General features: G+C 46.2%; 1 protein-coding gene across 3 annotated transcripts in view; it reads right to left on the bottom strand.

The window, feature by feature from the left end:
* Positions 1 to 216: 216 nt before the first annotated feature.
* The window catches only part of SEMA6B (semaphorin 6B), a 241,785-nt gene continuing 225,826 nt past the window's right edge, over positions 217 to 16,175 (bottom strand). For all 3 annotated transcript variants that reach the window (XM_033954396.1, XM_033954398.1, XM_033954397.1), the window contains 3 exons: positions 15,432 to 15,509; positions 10,110 to 10,168; positions 217 to 6,599 (listed from right to left, as the gene is read on the bottom strand). In XM_033954396.1, coding sequence (XP_033810287.1) covers positions 5,590 to 6,599; positions 10,110 to 10,168; positions 15,432 to 15,509 — 1,147 coding nt within the window. In that variant the 3' untranslated portion in view covers positions 217 to 5,589. The remainder of the gene's footprint in view (positions 6,600 to 10,109; positions 10,169 to 15,431; positions 15,510 to 16,175) is intronic.

Raw genomic sequence — 16,175 nt, 5'->3', positions numbered from 1 at the left:
CCAGACCTGGGGGAGTAGGGGAGGGAAACAAAGGTGCTGACTCAGTTAAGCGTGTGGCCCTAGGAGTGTGGGGCCCCTTGTGGCTGGCTCTGCCATCAAACCCATGTGTCTGTGAAACGAAAGAGGAAATGCAGTTCTCCTGGCCCCTTCTTCCTCCATCTTCTGCAGCTCTCAGTGTGACCCTGCTCCCCAACCCTGACAAACGTGAAGAGAAGGAACCAGTAAGACATGATTCTTGTGCCCAGGAGAAATACAGCAGTGATACAAAGCAGGCAGGCAAGCAAGCAATACTATCCATCCCCCCAAAAACACACACACAAAAAAATGCTCTAGGAACTTTCCGGAAGCACACACATTGCTGGGACAACAGGCCTGCACAGAAACTGAATTAAGGAAAACAGTAATTATAATAAACAAATGTACATGGATTGTTCAATCATTTAGAAAATAAAATCAGTTAAGACCCCTAGCAGGCTGGGACTGAGTCCCTTCTTCACAGTATCTGCCAAAAAAACAAACAAAAAAAAACAACACACACCAGAAGCAAAATGATATTTCAAGATCCTGCAATGATTTTCACCCCACAAATCATTACAAAGCCTGAAATCAAATTGTGCTTTTTGAAGTTATTGGGCTGAGGGAACTGTGCTCTTGGCCCTGGCGATTATACATTTATAGAGTTGTCCAATGGTCAAGGTTCGTAGCTGTGACGATCAGTGGGAAAGGGTAAATAGGGGTTGGATTGTCCAAGGCTAGATTTAAAATGTTGGCTTCTAAAGGCGGTACTGGAGAGATGGAATGGATGGGAGGGGGATCAGAGTACCACAGTGGCTCTCCTTAGGAGTGGATGCCCAGGATTGAGGGAAGATTCACCACCCTAAAGCAAGGGGGAGTGCAGGCCCTTCTTCTGCTTATGTAGTTGACATTTTCAAAATATGGTATCCTCGGCAGTTATCTGTATTGCTTATGCTTAAATCTGGCCTGCAATTGCCCCTTTTGTTCTGACAGAGGTGTTGTCGTCTTAGGATACACCTCCTCCGCCCTCCCCCCCCCCACCTTCCTGTTAGGATCAGATTATGGGCTTTCTGCTGAGGTAGCACTATTTGGGTAGGGAAGAATGGTTCTCTGGTAGATATGTCTTCAGGACCCATCTGTAGTGTAACTGTGTTATATAAGGAAAAGCTTTAAATTGGGCTCAGTCTCCTGAGTTCAGCCCTCAATACAGTGCTGCCCATATGGCATCAAGAGCACAATTTTTGCCCAGTATATAAAAGAATTGTGGCTCCTCACCCTTTCCTCTCTTCTTTAGTGACATGTTCAGGGAAGCTCACATGAATTGGCTGGAAGAATTGCAAATAAACGCACAGACTTTATGTACTGCCACACATCTGCCGAGGGGTGGGAAAGAGACTTTCCGAGGCTCCACTCTCATCCATTTTCCTCTCTACCCAAGAAAAAAAGGGCTTGACGCTGGGAAGCCAGTTTAAAGCTCTTGGAATTGGTGTAAATTTCCAGGGGGTGGATCCTGCTTAGTTAACTTGTTTTATAGTTCTATCCCTTTATTTTTAAATGTCCCTGTCCTCTAGCCATTTATCTGATTAATTCCCAAAGTTAGCTAGCTATGGTAAGTGCTTTTTTGGTACTGACCACAAGCTGGTCAGCATTCAGAATGATTTAACTGGCCAGAAATGGCCACTGTCCAGTTAAATTACATGTTCATTAATTTCAGCAGCAATTAACTGGTTATCACTACTAGCATCTAAGTGAAAACCGCAATTTTGGGGGAGTTCCGGGGACAGAGTCAGCACTTGGCCAATTAAGTGCCAAATATGTGTTCAGTAGTTAAATGGCCAGGATACGAGTCTGCATAAATGGGACCGCATAAAACACAGTCCTATCTTTAAGTGGCAATCCATGGCCGGTTAAGATTTGAGTACACTTCTCCCTCCGAATCCGCGGTTTCAGTATCTGCGGATTCGATTATTCGCAATTTTTTTTTTTTTACAAACAACCTGTCTTCATTTTTAACTATTTTTTAAGCCATCCAAGCCTCCCCGGAACCTTACCTGATGGTCTAGCAGTGAAGCGGGGCAGGAGAAATCATCCTATGCTCCTGCCCCGTGCAGAGCCGTCATCAGAATGCTCCTGCCCCGCTTCACCACTAGACCACCAGGTAAGGTTCCGGGGATGCAGGAGGGAGGCGGGAGGGTGTCAGAGCGGGCTGAGAAGTTATTTGCAATTTTTCACATTTCGCGGTCCGGCTCTGCACCTAACCCCTGCGAATACCGAGGGAGAAGTGTATTGACCTAACCAGCCATGTGTTAGCCAGTGCAGCATAAATTGGATATTCAACCCCAAAGCCTAGGCATGGCCTAGCACAGTGGTGCAGCGAGGGTGGGAGGCGCTCGGGGTGATGGCGCTTCCCACCTTCTTCTTCATGCCCCTACTCCTTTCCTGCCCCAACGCCACATGTGCCCATTCCCTTCCCACATATCTCTTTAACTTCACCGGCACGAGTAGCATCTCCAGCCTGCTGCCTGTGCTGAACTTAGCTCTCCCTCTGATGTCACTTCCTGGTCCCGCAACCAGGAAGTGACTTCAGATGGAGAGCCAAGGCTGGAACGAGCAGCAGGCTGGTGATGCTGCTTGCACAGGGGAAAGGGAAGGTGCATGCGTTATAGGGGAGGGGTGGGGAAGGACCAGAAGATGGAGGAGAGGTGCTGGTGCTCCCACTAAGACAGAGCCCAAGGCGGTCCACTTCCCCATCCCCCCTACTATGCCATTGGCCCAATAAATATCCAGGGATAATACTGGCAGCAGTCAGCAAAGCACTCGCTCGTGACAGCTGAGTATTTGTCCTATGGATTTTAATTTTTGTTTTTCTAGCCCTCCCTGTTGAACAATGGGCATCCCCAAGTATCAGACTTTGATTTGAGTCTCTCATTATGGTCACAAAACTAATCCAAAAGTTGCTATTCCAGTGTTCAGTGTTAGAGTTTGGAAAACGAGCAGAACCTTAAAAAAAAGCTACAGTTACTGGGTTTCTTCCGATCCTTCTAGTAGGCTCTGAAGGTCTAGCAAGGTATAATCTTCCTGTGGAGGGTGCAGGATTTCTATAGAAACTTTATCACAGTTGTAAGCCTATTTTCTGTTCAAATCAAAGCACCCCAAACAGAAGTGTTGCAAGGGTCGCTACGTATGAGAAAAGGCCGGGATGGTGTAGAAGGCCCTTGGGGAATCAGCTTGCAGGGTGCTAGAACTAAAGCCTATGGTTTTGAGTAGACCAATATCCAATGCCTGCCGGCCTCATGTAATCCTGTATTTATACTGGCCTGCAATAATACAGCATCGCTTGCTTTCCCATAGAAATACATTCAGTTATTGTAATTAATATGTATGAGTGCAGTTAAAGTCTTTGGGTGCATGCCGTCAGCTTAATTTAGAGGCGAGTGTTCCAGTGCTGCTGCCAAGAATTGATTAGCTGTTGTGAGACTGGAGGCGATTCTGTGATGTTACAGGCATTGCATGAGAATATGATGAACATTTTGCTGTTGGAAACGTATTATCATAATATAATTTTGTTTTGTAGGGGGGTGATGTGTGTGAGCTCGATTTATCATTATGCCAGGAGTTCTGTTTTCTGAAGGGGTTTTTCCTATTCTCTGCAACCAGTTACTGGGATGTGGTCTTCTGGTGCTTGTGTTGGTCTGCTAAAGCTTGGGTCAGAGGTAACCTGCTGGCCACTCACCCACTGCCCTACACTGCTGTTACACAAGCCCTGTGCTCAAATCCTTTCAGGCCCGAGCATGCAAACACTAACCCAAATCCAATTCTGGTAGCCCCCGGGCAGGTTTAGTGTGCAAGATATCTTCTACGAATAATGTCCTATGGTCACATAAGAAACTGTTTGATGTTCACCTTTTAGTCACCGTGAAGATCAGACCTATCAGTGTGGCTTTTGAAGACTTTCACCTAGCCCAGGGTTTCCTCAAATCTGTTGGAGGAGGCTCAGGCCGGCTTTGTGGTCCTCAGGACAGGATTAGGAATCTCCAACAACAGCAACTGTTACATTGAAACAGATGAGATCCTCATGGCCAAATGCAGGCCAGAATTTTCCGCCCACCTCCCATCTCAAGCTAAGCAGATCAGATTAAAATGACACACATCTGGTTTTCTAGCAAATTCTGCTATGTGCATCAATCTGTTTCTTGCTCTAAACAGAGCTGGTGTTAGGGGGCGGCAAACAGGGCAGTTGCCCCGGGTTTCCATACTGCCGGGTGCCCCAAGCTTGCCTCATAGCTTGCAGGTGGGCTTTGAGGCCCCCCTCTCCTGTCTCTGCCTAACACCAGCCCTGGATCTAAATGTTTGCAGACACATTTAGAACAGCAGATCTGTTTGCAGCCCTCAAGGGTTTCAACTATGCACCTCCTGAATGAGGCCTCTCCAGTCAAACTAACATCACAGAGAAAATGAGGGATCTTGCCCCAATTTACCCCAACTCAACTGATTACACTCCAAGAACCAGCCAGAAAGGGTCTCTTAGCAACTCTGTCCTAAATGTTTTCCTGCGGTTTAAGGAATCCCATTTGATGTAGGAGTAAATTTACTGAACATGTGCAGTTCTTGGGCTGTTGTCTTACATGCCCCCTACAGCTGTTATTACGGAAACCTCTCTGGCAGGGTATATGACACATAACTTTTCTAGCTTTTGTTTCTTAAGCCCAAAGAAGGGCTGATGGAGGGAGGCAGACAGGAGCTGGTCTCTCCCCAAAGTCTCTGAAATGTGCTCACTGCTAAGTGTGGAGATGTTCTGGGATACCTGCCTGGGACAGAGGATAGAGGGCACAGCTACAGGTTATCATTGTGGACAGGCTCCACCTGTCCTGGTTTTACTCCACTATATCTCTGGACTAATGGTTCTTGATATCTTTGGAGCAACTGAGCCAACCTGTTTGTGAAGGGGGATGGGATGGGGTAAACTTAGGTCTGATTCAATGTATGCCTTCTGATTTAAGTTGGTCAATCTACAGGAAGGGTGACGCTGGCCTAGCAATTCAACCTTCTGCAGATGGAAAGCCCTCTAACCAAGGCAATGGAGAAAAGGAATCAGAGAAAGCAAGCCATCAGCCTAACAGATGAATTTCATCATACATTTTCTCAAGAGACCCCCCCCCATCCCTTGTGCTGTTGGCTACAGAGACAGGTAGCTTCAGCTCAGGGGGAGGAGGGGGGTTGTCAAAAATGAATTTTTAATAAACATTTTCAGCCTGTTCATCCTTCAAAAATCCCTCCTTTCCAGGAGCAAGCTGTCTGCTCTCTCCTTTCACTATAAAATGAAGAATTTGCTGGAAAAGTGCAATGGCTGAGGGAGAACTACCACCAGTCAATGACCTTCCGCTCTCACCCCCTCCAAAAAAATAGTCCTCCAAGCTCTGTCCGATCCCTGAGGATCCCAGGTGGTTCCAGCGTTTGCTATTTTTTTTTTCCATATAGATAAATTTATTTATATAGAATCTGTTAATTAGTAAGTGCATACTCCTGGCTCAGGCTGCTCTCCGTTCTGTATCAGAGCTACAAAAATGAGCTCTTTCATTTAAGCGTGGGAGTCCGCTCCGTTCCATACTTGAGCAGGAGGCTAAAGTCTGTAAGTCCACATTGCCCACTCATGGCTGTGGTAGCCCGGTGTTGGCCGGCCATGTGCCTGAGATACAGGGAGTCCACAGGCCGGGGGGCACTGTCCATGCTGTTGAATGTATGATTTCTCTTGATGTGTGCTGGCCTGGCTGCGTTGTTGCTGTTGAAATTCAATTTGTCAGGGTTCCAGTGCAGAGAGCTGGCATAGTCCCTGTCGCTAGTGGGTGCAGAGACTACCCGCCGTCGATCGGGACTGTCATGCGGTGTGACAGGGAACTCACCATAGGAGCTCCTTCCCAGGGTAACCCCAGGCCTGTGGTGTGACTGCCTGTGTCCCTCGCTGTGCAGTTGCCCGCTGATGGGTACATAGTGCATGTCCACTGATGAATTGCTGCCCTGGTTTATCAGCTCCTGGTCCATCAGCATAGAGTGGCATGAGATCGGGATAACTCTCCCGCTGCTGCCAACACGATGACCCGAGTGGAGCAGGATCACAGATGACCCTGGATGGCACGAGGGGTCCCGGATAGATGAGTTAATTAGATTGTGACTCTGCTCCCAGCTGCAGGTCTTGAAGTTGTTGGGACAACGCTTTTGCTGCAAGGGTGTTTGCTCAGGGGTGGGTAGGATCCCAGAATCCAGGTCATGCTGACTGACTTTGATAAGAGCTTTGGGCCATCCATTCTGCATCAAGGGTGCCAGCAGGTTCTCGGGCTGATCTCTGGATCTGCGCTCCGACATTCCACCCAGCCGACTGACGCTGACCACTGATTCGCTGTGGGAAAGGATGTTCTCCTTGTCTTTTCGCCGGGCCATCTCTTTCCGGTCTCGGTGGCCAATAAACCAGCACACGCTGAAGCCAGAGATCACTGCACCAATGACGAAGGCAGCCACAGAAGAGATGACCAGCAGATTCACAGATACAAGCCCATCTGGTTCTTCAATGAAGCTCTCAGTAACTGACCCTGCAGCAGATGAGGAACAAAAGGCAACTGGTGAGGAGAAGAATGGTGTATAACTTCTGGCTAGCCTGTGATTTGACCTTCCGTTAAGTACACCTGAATCTCTAGGAGCTGCTGTGTCAGTTACAAATTTCTTTAGAGTATAGATCTGATTGGCCCATTCACGCAGACATTTGTGAAAATGCACACAAATTTCTTAGGGGGTACATCTGTTTGGCCTAAATAAATGTGTGTGTATTATCACAAGTGTTTGCATGAATGGGAATCGATCTGATTGGCCCATTTATGCAAACACTTGTGACAATAGAGAGTGAAACAAGGAAAAAAATTGTCCCTGTCTCCGCCCCACGAACTTGGTCCCCATTCCTGTGAGCTCACTGCTCCATCCCCGCGAGCTTGGTTTCCTTCCCCACCCCGTAAACCATCTGATCCCATCGAATAGTTTTTATACTGAGCTTATTTTAATAAAGTATAAAAAGAAACAATATTTTGTACAATTGTCATTTTATAAATCAGAATTCAGGCTGCCAAACTAGAGGAAGAGATCTTCAGCTGGCAGGGCTTTGTTTATAAACGTTTATCAACACAGCTACAATACTACTTTATCCTAAAGCAGAAAAGTAATAGAAAATTTTTTCTACCTTTGTTGTCTGGTTTCTGCTTTCCTCATCTCATTCTCTTCCTTCTATCCACTGTCTGCCTTCTCTTTGCTTCTTCCATATGGCATCTGCTCTATTTCTATGTCTCTACTAGAAACTGCCTCAACTTTCCATCTCTCCCTCCACCTTCATTGGTCTGGCACCCGTCTTCTTCCCTTCACTCACCCCATGGTCTGGCATCTCTGTCTTCTTCCCTTCCATCTTTCCCTCCCTCCCCCAGGCGATTTTTAGCATCTCTCTCCTCTTTTCAATTCTGGTTATCTGTCTTTTCTCCCTCCCCCAATGCTCTGGTATCTCTCTCTCCTCTCCCTTTCCCTTCCTTTTCTGCTCTTCCTTCTCAATTTGTTTTCTACCTCTTGTCTGCTTTCTTACTTTCCAGTCCTCAATTTCCCTTTCACTGTGACTACCTATAGCATGCCACATCTTTCCAGTATCTCATTAACTCTATCCTCTTCCCCCAATCCAGCATGTGCCCTTTTTTGTTTATCCCCTTCTTCCATCCAGTATGTGCTCCCCTCTCTCTCCTCCTTCTCACTTCCCTTCAGCATCAGTTCCCCTCTCCCCTCCCCACTTCCATAAAGTGTCTGCTCCTCCCTCTCTCTCCACTTCCCTTCAGCATCTGCTCCCCCTCTCTCTTCTCCCCACTTCCTTCCAACTTATGTTCCCCCTCTCCCTCTCTCTCTCTCCTCCCCACTACCATGCAGCATTTTCCAGGGCAGTTGCTCAGAACCTTTGAGAATTTGATTATAGAAGATACAGCTTCTAGCATTATTGTCCTTATGGCCGGTGACCACAGCTAGACATTAAAATGGGTGGAAGACTCTGGTTTTCCAAGAGCAAGACCCACTCACTGAAAAAAAACTTTAGCCTTTGGAGTGGACCTTTGTTTCTAACTAGAGAATGACACGGAGACAAATTTGTCCCTATCCCCGCAGTAACTTAATTTCCCCATCCCTGCGAGTTTTGTCGCTGTCCCTGTCCCATTCCTGTAAGCTCTGCCTTAACCGCACAAGCCTTGAACACTTATGATTTTAAAGTGTTTGAAGCTTGTATAGATGAAGACAAAGCTTGCAGGAATGGGGCAGGGACAGGAAAAGAACTTGCTAGAATGGGACAGGAAAACGAGTTCCTGCGGGGACGGGGAAAAATTTGTCCCCGTGTTATTCTCTATTTCTAACCCCTGTCCTGACTGTGCTGCCTTACACAGGTAGTACAGTAGAAGAGGCAAGGGTCCTAGTTTCGGCGTCCAACCGATGCCTTCCTCAGAGGACACAACTGACGTTGAAACTCTTGGCGCTCACTTGGAAATTAACGCGGGAGAGTCTCTGGACGTAGTGTACTTGGATTTCAGTAAAGCTTTTGACAGTGTCCCGCACCGTAGACTATTAAACAAGATGAAATCGATGGGGTTAGGTGAGAAACTAACTGCATGGGTCAATGATTGGCTGAGTGGAAGACTTCAGAGGGTGGTGGTCAATGGCACCCTCTCTGAGACATCGGAGGTGACTAGTGGAGTGCCGCAAGGATCAGTCCTGGGACCATCTCTTTTCAACATATTCATAAGGGACTTGACCCGGGGGCTTCAGGGTAAAGTAACACTGTTCGCCGACGACGCCAAACTGTGATAAAGTAAGTGAAAGCAGTCTCAAGGGTAGTATGACGCAGGATCTGATCATGTTGGAAAACTGGTCCTCAACATGGCAGCTGGGCTTCAACGCTAAGAAGTGTAAGGTCATGCATCTCGGCAGCAGAAATCCATGCAGAACATACACCTTGAATGGAGAAGCACTAGCTAGGACTTCAGAAGAACGGGACTTGGGAGTAATCATCAGTGCAGACATGAAGGCTGCCAAACAAGTAGAGAAGGCCTCATCCAAGGCAAAGCAAATGATGGGATGTATCAAGAGAAGCTTCGTCAGCCACAAGCCTGAAGTCATAATGCCACTTTACAGAACCATGGTGAGACCTCATCTGGAATACTGTGTGCAATTCTGGAGGCCACATTACCGTAAAGATGTGCTTCGAGCCGAGTTGGTCCAGCGGATGGCCACTAGAATGGTCTCCGGACTCAAGGGTCTCTCATACGAAGAAAGACTGGGTAAATTGCAGCTCTATACTCTAGAGGAGCGCAGGGAAAGGGGGTGACATGATTGAGACATTTAAATACGTCACAGGACGTGTCGAGGTGGAAGACGACATCTTCTTTCCCAAAGGACCCTCGGTCACAAGGGGGCACCTGCTCAAACTCAGAGGAGGGAAATTTAATGGAGACACAAGGAAGTACTTCTTCACAGAAAGGGTGGTGGATCACTGGAACAAACTTCCGGTGCAGGTGATCAAGGCCACCAGCTTGCTCGACTTTAAGAATAAATGGGACATCCACGTGGGATCCCTACGAGGGTCGCGCTAAGGAATAAAGTCATCAGCACTCAGACTTAATGGGGTGGGTCAGTAGAATGGGCAGACTTAATGGGCTGTAGCCCTTTTCTGCCGTCATCTTTCTATGTTTCTATGTGTTCCCTGAGGAAGGTGTCATTTGAATGCCGAAACTAAGATCCTTGTTGGGACTTGTAGTTTTGAATAAAGACAGTTTTCCTTGACTGATTGGACTCCTCCTTTGCCTTTTCTGCCGCTTTACACAGGTGCCAGCACCAGCTGAATACCCCTTGGATATCTAGACATAAGAATTTAAAATATTAGGTTGTTGTTGATTTCTGTCCTGGGCGGAATAGCCTTGTTTGGCTTCTTGTGGTGGGTCAGGTAGTGGATTCTAGAGCCTGAATATTATACCTCTGACATTTTAGGAGGAGGCGAGGAGGGGAAGTGTGAACAGCCAGCTCCTTCTTGTACCTACCTTCACATTCACCAAGATGTGATGTGCTGCTTCCAGAGATGTCCTGCTCAAATGTCACTCTGAAACAGGAACAGAACAGAAACAGAAGTAGTTCAGTCTTCACAAGAGCAACACAGAGAGAAGGGTGGGAGGAGAGAGCTGTTTATGGGGTGGGAGGAGTGCACCAGAAGATGAGCAGTGAAAGAGGAAAGAGCTCTTCTCACTGCAGAATGCAAATAGTCTGCCTTCTGCAAATTTTGCAGGAGCCCAACCCCAAGAAATGTAAGCTGCTGAAATGTCATTTTAATGTGCATGATATATTCCCTACTCAGCCCCGCCTTCCCCAGTGTTGGGAATCTAAATGATACTGGCCAAAAATAATGACTGGCCAACCAAATCTGCTCATGTACTGCCACAGGTATGCTTGCCTTCAGCCACTAAGGACTCTTTCTCATTCTTTTTGGAACTGAATTTCTACGTGGAATTCATTTGTTTGACCATGGACTACCTGTCAGGGTAACTGCTGGGTCACTGGCCTGGGTACAAATTTCCTGGTGCTCAAGGGAAAAGGGATGGGCCTGGATATACTGCCTTTCTGTGGTTACAATCAAAGCAGTTTACATATTATATACAAATATTTATTTTGTACCTGGGGCAATGAAGGGTTAAGTGACTTGCCCAAAGTCACAGAAAGCTGCAGTGTGAGTCAAACCCAATTCCCTAGGTTCCCAGGTCACTGCACCAACCATTAGGCTACTCCTCCACTCAAGGTCTTCCTCCCCCCCCCCCCCCCCAGTATTCCTTTTTCCAATGGGCTAGGGACAGTGAACTTAGCTCCAAGTGCTGCCAATTGGTTTGGATTCCCAGTTCAAAAGCTTTCTGTGCATTTCCAAGTAGTAAAATGTTTATCACTGCAGGGACATAAATCATAGATGTGTGCTGTCTCTCTGCTGTCCTTTGGCACAAGCTGAGGCCTAGATGCACTAAAGTCAGCGATCATTGCTAAATCAATTTTGACTGCTTTAGCGACGATCGCATTTGCCAACCCGATGCACAAAATGGCTCACCGTGTGTTTTTCCCCTCGATCGCCCATTTTCTGTTCCTATCATGCAAATTAGCTAAAACCCTATGCAAACTAGCCAAGCAATTGCTGTACTAACATTGCTTGGCTATGCACACCCTAAATGGCGAGATCTTGACAAAAACTGTAGCAGAAAGAGACTTAGGGGTGATTGTCAGGGAAGACAATGAAGTCTGCAAATCAAGTAGAGCAAGCTTCATCCAAAGCAAGGCAAATCATAGGTTGCATATGCAGGAGTTTTGTCAGCCGTAAACCTGAAGTCATTATGCCACTGTATAGATCCATGGTGAGACCGCACCTGGAGTACTGTGTGCAATTTTGGAGGCCACATTACCGCAAGGATGTGCTGAGACTGGAATCGGTCCAGAGAATGGCCACCAGGATGGTCTCGGAACTCAAGGAGCTCCCATACGAGGAGCGGTTAGTGAAGTTGCAGCTCTACTCACTTGAGGAACATAGAGAGAGGGGAGATATGATCGAGACATTCAAGTACCTCACAGGTCACATCGAGGTGGAAGAGGATATCTTCTTTTTCAAGGGTCCCGCGGCAACAAGGGGGCATCGGTGGAAAATCAGGGGCGGGAAACTGCACGGTGACACTAGGAAGTTCTTCTTCACCGAAAGGGTGGTTGATCGCTGGAATAGTCTTTCACTTCAGGTTAGTGAGGCCAGCAGATTTTAAGGCCAGATGGGACAGACATGTGGGATCTATCCGCAAAGATAGATAGGGAGGGTCATTGGAGTGGGCAGACTTGATGGGCCGTGGCCCTTATCTGCCGTCTATTTCTATGTTTCTATGTAACCCTCCTCCGCCTGGGATTTTAGCGATCCAGAATAAGTGGCTGGTCAAGACCAGTCTCTTACCTAACCATAGTTCAGCCCTTTTTTTTTTTAATAGGCACAGATGCAATGTGTATTGGAATATCTGCCCCATTTCAAAAAAAGAAAAAAGCTCCCCTACCAATGACAACCCTCCCCGACGTCCCCCTGACGCACCGGCACCCAATTCTACCCCCCCCCTGGCAACGAAAACGGCAGGAATGATGCCCACTCCCTCCTGTCATTCCAATCCCACCCCCCATGTGAGAAAAAATGGCAGGAGGGATGCCCACTCCCTCCCACCAATGAAGGTGCCCCTCCATGCCAGGCAGCCCACCCCTAAACTATCCCCTACCCTCCCTCTTCCCCCTTCCACAAATAAAAAAGCAGGAGGGATGCTCACTCCATCCTGCCACCAGATGCACCCCCAAACCCACTCAGTAACTTTTTCACAAGTTGGGTGCAGGAGGGATGCGGTCCCACCTGCTCTGAGGCCTGCCAGTCCAAAATGGCAGGCCTTCTCCTCCCTGGTGCATCATGTGATACATGGGAAGGGTAAGGCCCTGATTGGCTCAGATGCCTAAGGGGCAGATATTGTGCGTAACACACACACAGCATCTGTGCCCATTAAAAAAAAAAAAAGGTTTCCTACCCCAAACAGCTGAGTGGCAGGAGGCTGCTTTGGGGCTTCCCCTGCTTCTCAGCTGTTCGGGCTTCCCCTGCCAGCTCTGCATATGTGTGTGAGTCGCTCTCACAGCGATCAATTGGACGGGAGAGATGGGGAACCTCTGTATGAATCATTTTTAGTACATCAATAGCTCTTTTAGAATTGTCCAAAAATCGGAGCGGAACGGACTCATGCGGTCTTACCGATCCTGTTTAGTGCATCTTGACCTAAGTGTCTCTCACAGGTCCTGCAGATATCTTGGGCAGTTTGTATGAGCTCTTGAAAAACTGGTTGGATTAAAAGATGACCAGTAATCTATTGCTGGAGGATGTGGATAAAGCTGTAAGTGCATCTGGATTTAATAAAGGTTTGGACAGGTTGCTGGAGGAAAAATTCATACATTGTTAAAAGAGACCTGGGAAAAGCCACTGTTTATCCATGAAGTCAGAAGCATGGGATCTTGATACGTTTGGGGAATCTTCCAGGTACTGAGAAGTCTGTTTTAAAAGATGAACCAGAAAAATGTGGTTTTGTTGGACATCAAATATAGATTTGGTGACACTTTTAGAAAATGAAGGTTAGAAGAGGATAAAGAGTGGTGGGTTTTGGCAGCTGGGAGGTTTCCAGCAGATTGGGAGCTGGGAGAGCCCTCACTTTTCCCAGATAGTAAGATATCCGTTCTGGGGCAGTGCTCAACTATTACACACAAAACATGAAGCTGGCTCTGTTCCTTTCAATTTCATTTTAATTAAAACTTGTCGGACATCTATATTTCACTTTTAGAAAAATGCCTGAAATAAAAATTTATTGCCTTAGTAGCTCGCCCTGAACTTTAAAGCAGAAGTACATGTATTTAATTTCAGCTAGGTTTAAGTAGTCTCACTTTTTTATTTTTTTGGGAGTGCCATTAAATACTTAGGGATCAATATTTATTTATTTTATAAATTTATATACTGTCTATATCTAGACAGTTTCCATATAAAACATACATAACATAAAATCAACATTACAAAAAGTTGAGTCTTCATTACATTTCTTGTCCACTTCCATCTATTACCTGTATAAATAAAAATTCTACGTATTCTATGTATTGTACTCTGTTTGAACACAATGCTTAACATATTGCATTTGTATGTTGATTGTACACTGCTTTGGTTTAAAGCAGTATATAAATTTTTAAATTAATAAATACATTTAGATGGTGGCGGTGAACATTTTTTTAAAAAGTTCTGACCACTGCTGGCTAAATTACACCCAGTTATTGGATGTAGCGGTATATAAGAAATAAATTACATTACATTACATTATTCAGTGCCAGGCCCTATCCAGGTCTTTGGTGGTGCCCTGAAGTTACACAGGTACACCTGAGTGGTGTAAAACGGGTAAAAGTGAATTGATTTTTCACTCTTTAAAAACGTATAAAGACTAGGGGACACTCAATGAAATTATGTGGAAATATGTAACTTTTAAAACCAATAGGAGAAAATATTTTTTCACTCAAAGAATAGTTAACCTCTGCAACTCAGTGCCAGAGGAGTGATAACAGTAGTTAGCATAGCTGGGTTTAAAAAAAGATTTAGGCAAATTCCTGGAGGAAAAGTCCATAGTCTGCTACTGAGACAGACATAAGGGAAGAAACTGCTTGTCCTGGGATCAGTAGCATGGAATTTTGCTACTACATGTATTTGGGTTTCTGCCAGGTACTTTTGACTTGGATGGGCCACTGTTAATAACAGAATACTGGGCTAGATGGTCTGTTCTTATGATGTTCAGTGTTATATCCACATAACTGTTCTTCTATTTGCCCACTTAGCTATGTGGGCACTGGCACTTTAATATCACCAGTACCTGCATAACTCCTGGCTCCATCCAGATTCTGCCCTGAACTAACTGGCAGTCAAAGTGGACATTCAGTGGTACTTTACGGTTAAGTCCTGCTTAATATTCCTTCCTTACGTGCTCAGTGCAATTTAATTGGGTAGTTAATTTTTTTTTAATAATCAGGCCCTTTCTTTTAACCAACCATGCTTTATTCAGGCCCCTAAAATTAGAGGTTGGTTCTGTGGGATCACATACTAGTAGGGTGGGGGGGGGGGGGGGAAGCAGGCTGAGGTCTATTGTCCCTTCCAGCAAGGACTCATACTTTCCCGTAATCTCATTCTATTACTGCAAGAATAGGACCACATCAGACTTTTTCATCACTGAGAAGGTATATGGAAGAGGAAGCCCTCATCAGACTTTACTGAGTTTGTTTTCATGTTTGTACTACCATTATCATCTTCACTGATGGGGCCTGAGACCCCATTTGCTGCTTTTGCCCACCATTCAACATGGGGAAATTTATTTTTAGAAAACTTCCTTCAAGGGCTTCAAAAAAATGTGGTGAGCAGGAAATATGAGATGCATGGGCCACATCTGGCCCACAGTCTATAGTTTAGAGGTCCTTGCATTAACAGGACTGAGACTCTCAAATTTGAGCCCATTTTCTCAGAAAAAGCTGTTCCAGGCCTAATTTTACCTGGAGCTCACCCTTTTAGCTGAGGGAAAACCAGAAGTGCATGCCCTATGTCACAGGAGCCATAACTAGAACCAGTGGGTAAGAGGATAAGGAGTTTCATGGCAGTGGAGGGGGGTACTCATTCCCCCTCCCCAACATAGCTGTATGTTCACTTTGTCTTCACGTGGCCTTCTTCCTCAACTCCTTAATTTCTCTACAACCAAAATAAAAGTCATTTAACCTCCCCCCACCCCAGTATCTGTTTCATTCTGTCCTACCTGGTACCGGGTTCCAGGAATACACAGGAGCCCTCTGGCGTCCAGCCGCAATACGGGTCCCGACTTTCCAGACAGTTCCTGCAACCATCAAAATATTTAGCTCAACTGAGATTTAGACATAAAGACAGGTGCAATTTATACTAAGATACTTCTGGACAGTGTGCAGGTGGGCAGGAGCACACTCAGCCTCTGGCTATTGCACTGAGATGAATTGGTTAGTGACAGTGCCTCCCTCTCCCTAAGAGCTGATCATAAATTCTGAAGCAGTTAAGGGATAGGTCTGTGACAGCTAAAGAGATGGGGTAGTATCTTCACTGGTGTCCTGTACATTATGTCAGTCCATGAGCATGAGTGATCAGAAGCGCCCTCCCTGCCCCCCCCCAATGATTTACTCAGCAAGCTGAGAACTTCCCTCCCTGTAGCTGCTGCACAGGCAGTACCTCTGAAATTGTCCTCTGCAATCACCTAGCATCACGCTATCAGGACTGGTGCAAAGATATCAGGTGCCCTCATTCATGCCACTCTAGCTTCAACCCATACTGCCACCCTTGCTGCAACATTTCTCCAGGACTTGCAGCAGTGGCATTAGCAATAAAACAGGAAAACAGCGCAATACAGACTGGCCTTTAGTTTGGGGTCCTTTTATGAAGATGCACTAACTGATTTAGCGCGCGCTATATGCTAAGATGTCCAAAGGAATATAATGGACGTCTTAGCATTTAGCGCACACTAATCTTAAGTGCG

Source organism: Geotrypetes seraphini, chromosome 8, assembly GCF_902459505.1.
Source record: "Geotrypetes seraphini chromosome 8, aGeoSer1.1, whole genome shotgun sequence".
Taxonomy (NCBI): domain Eukaryota; kingdom Metazoa; phylum Chordata; class Amphibia; order Gymnophiona; family Dermophiidae; genus Geotrypetes; species Geotrypetes seraphini.
The sequence above is the reverse complement of the archived record's forward strand: the minus strand, read 5'-3'. Positions and strand labels throughout refer to the sequence as shown.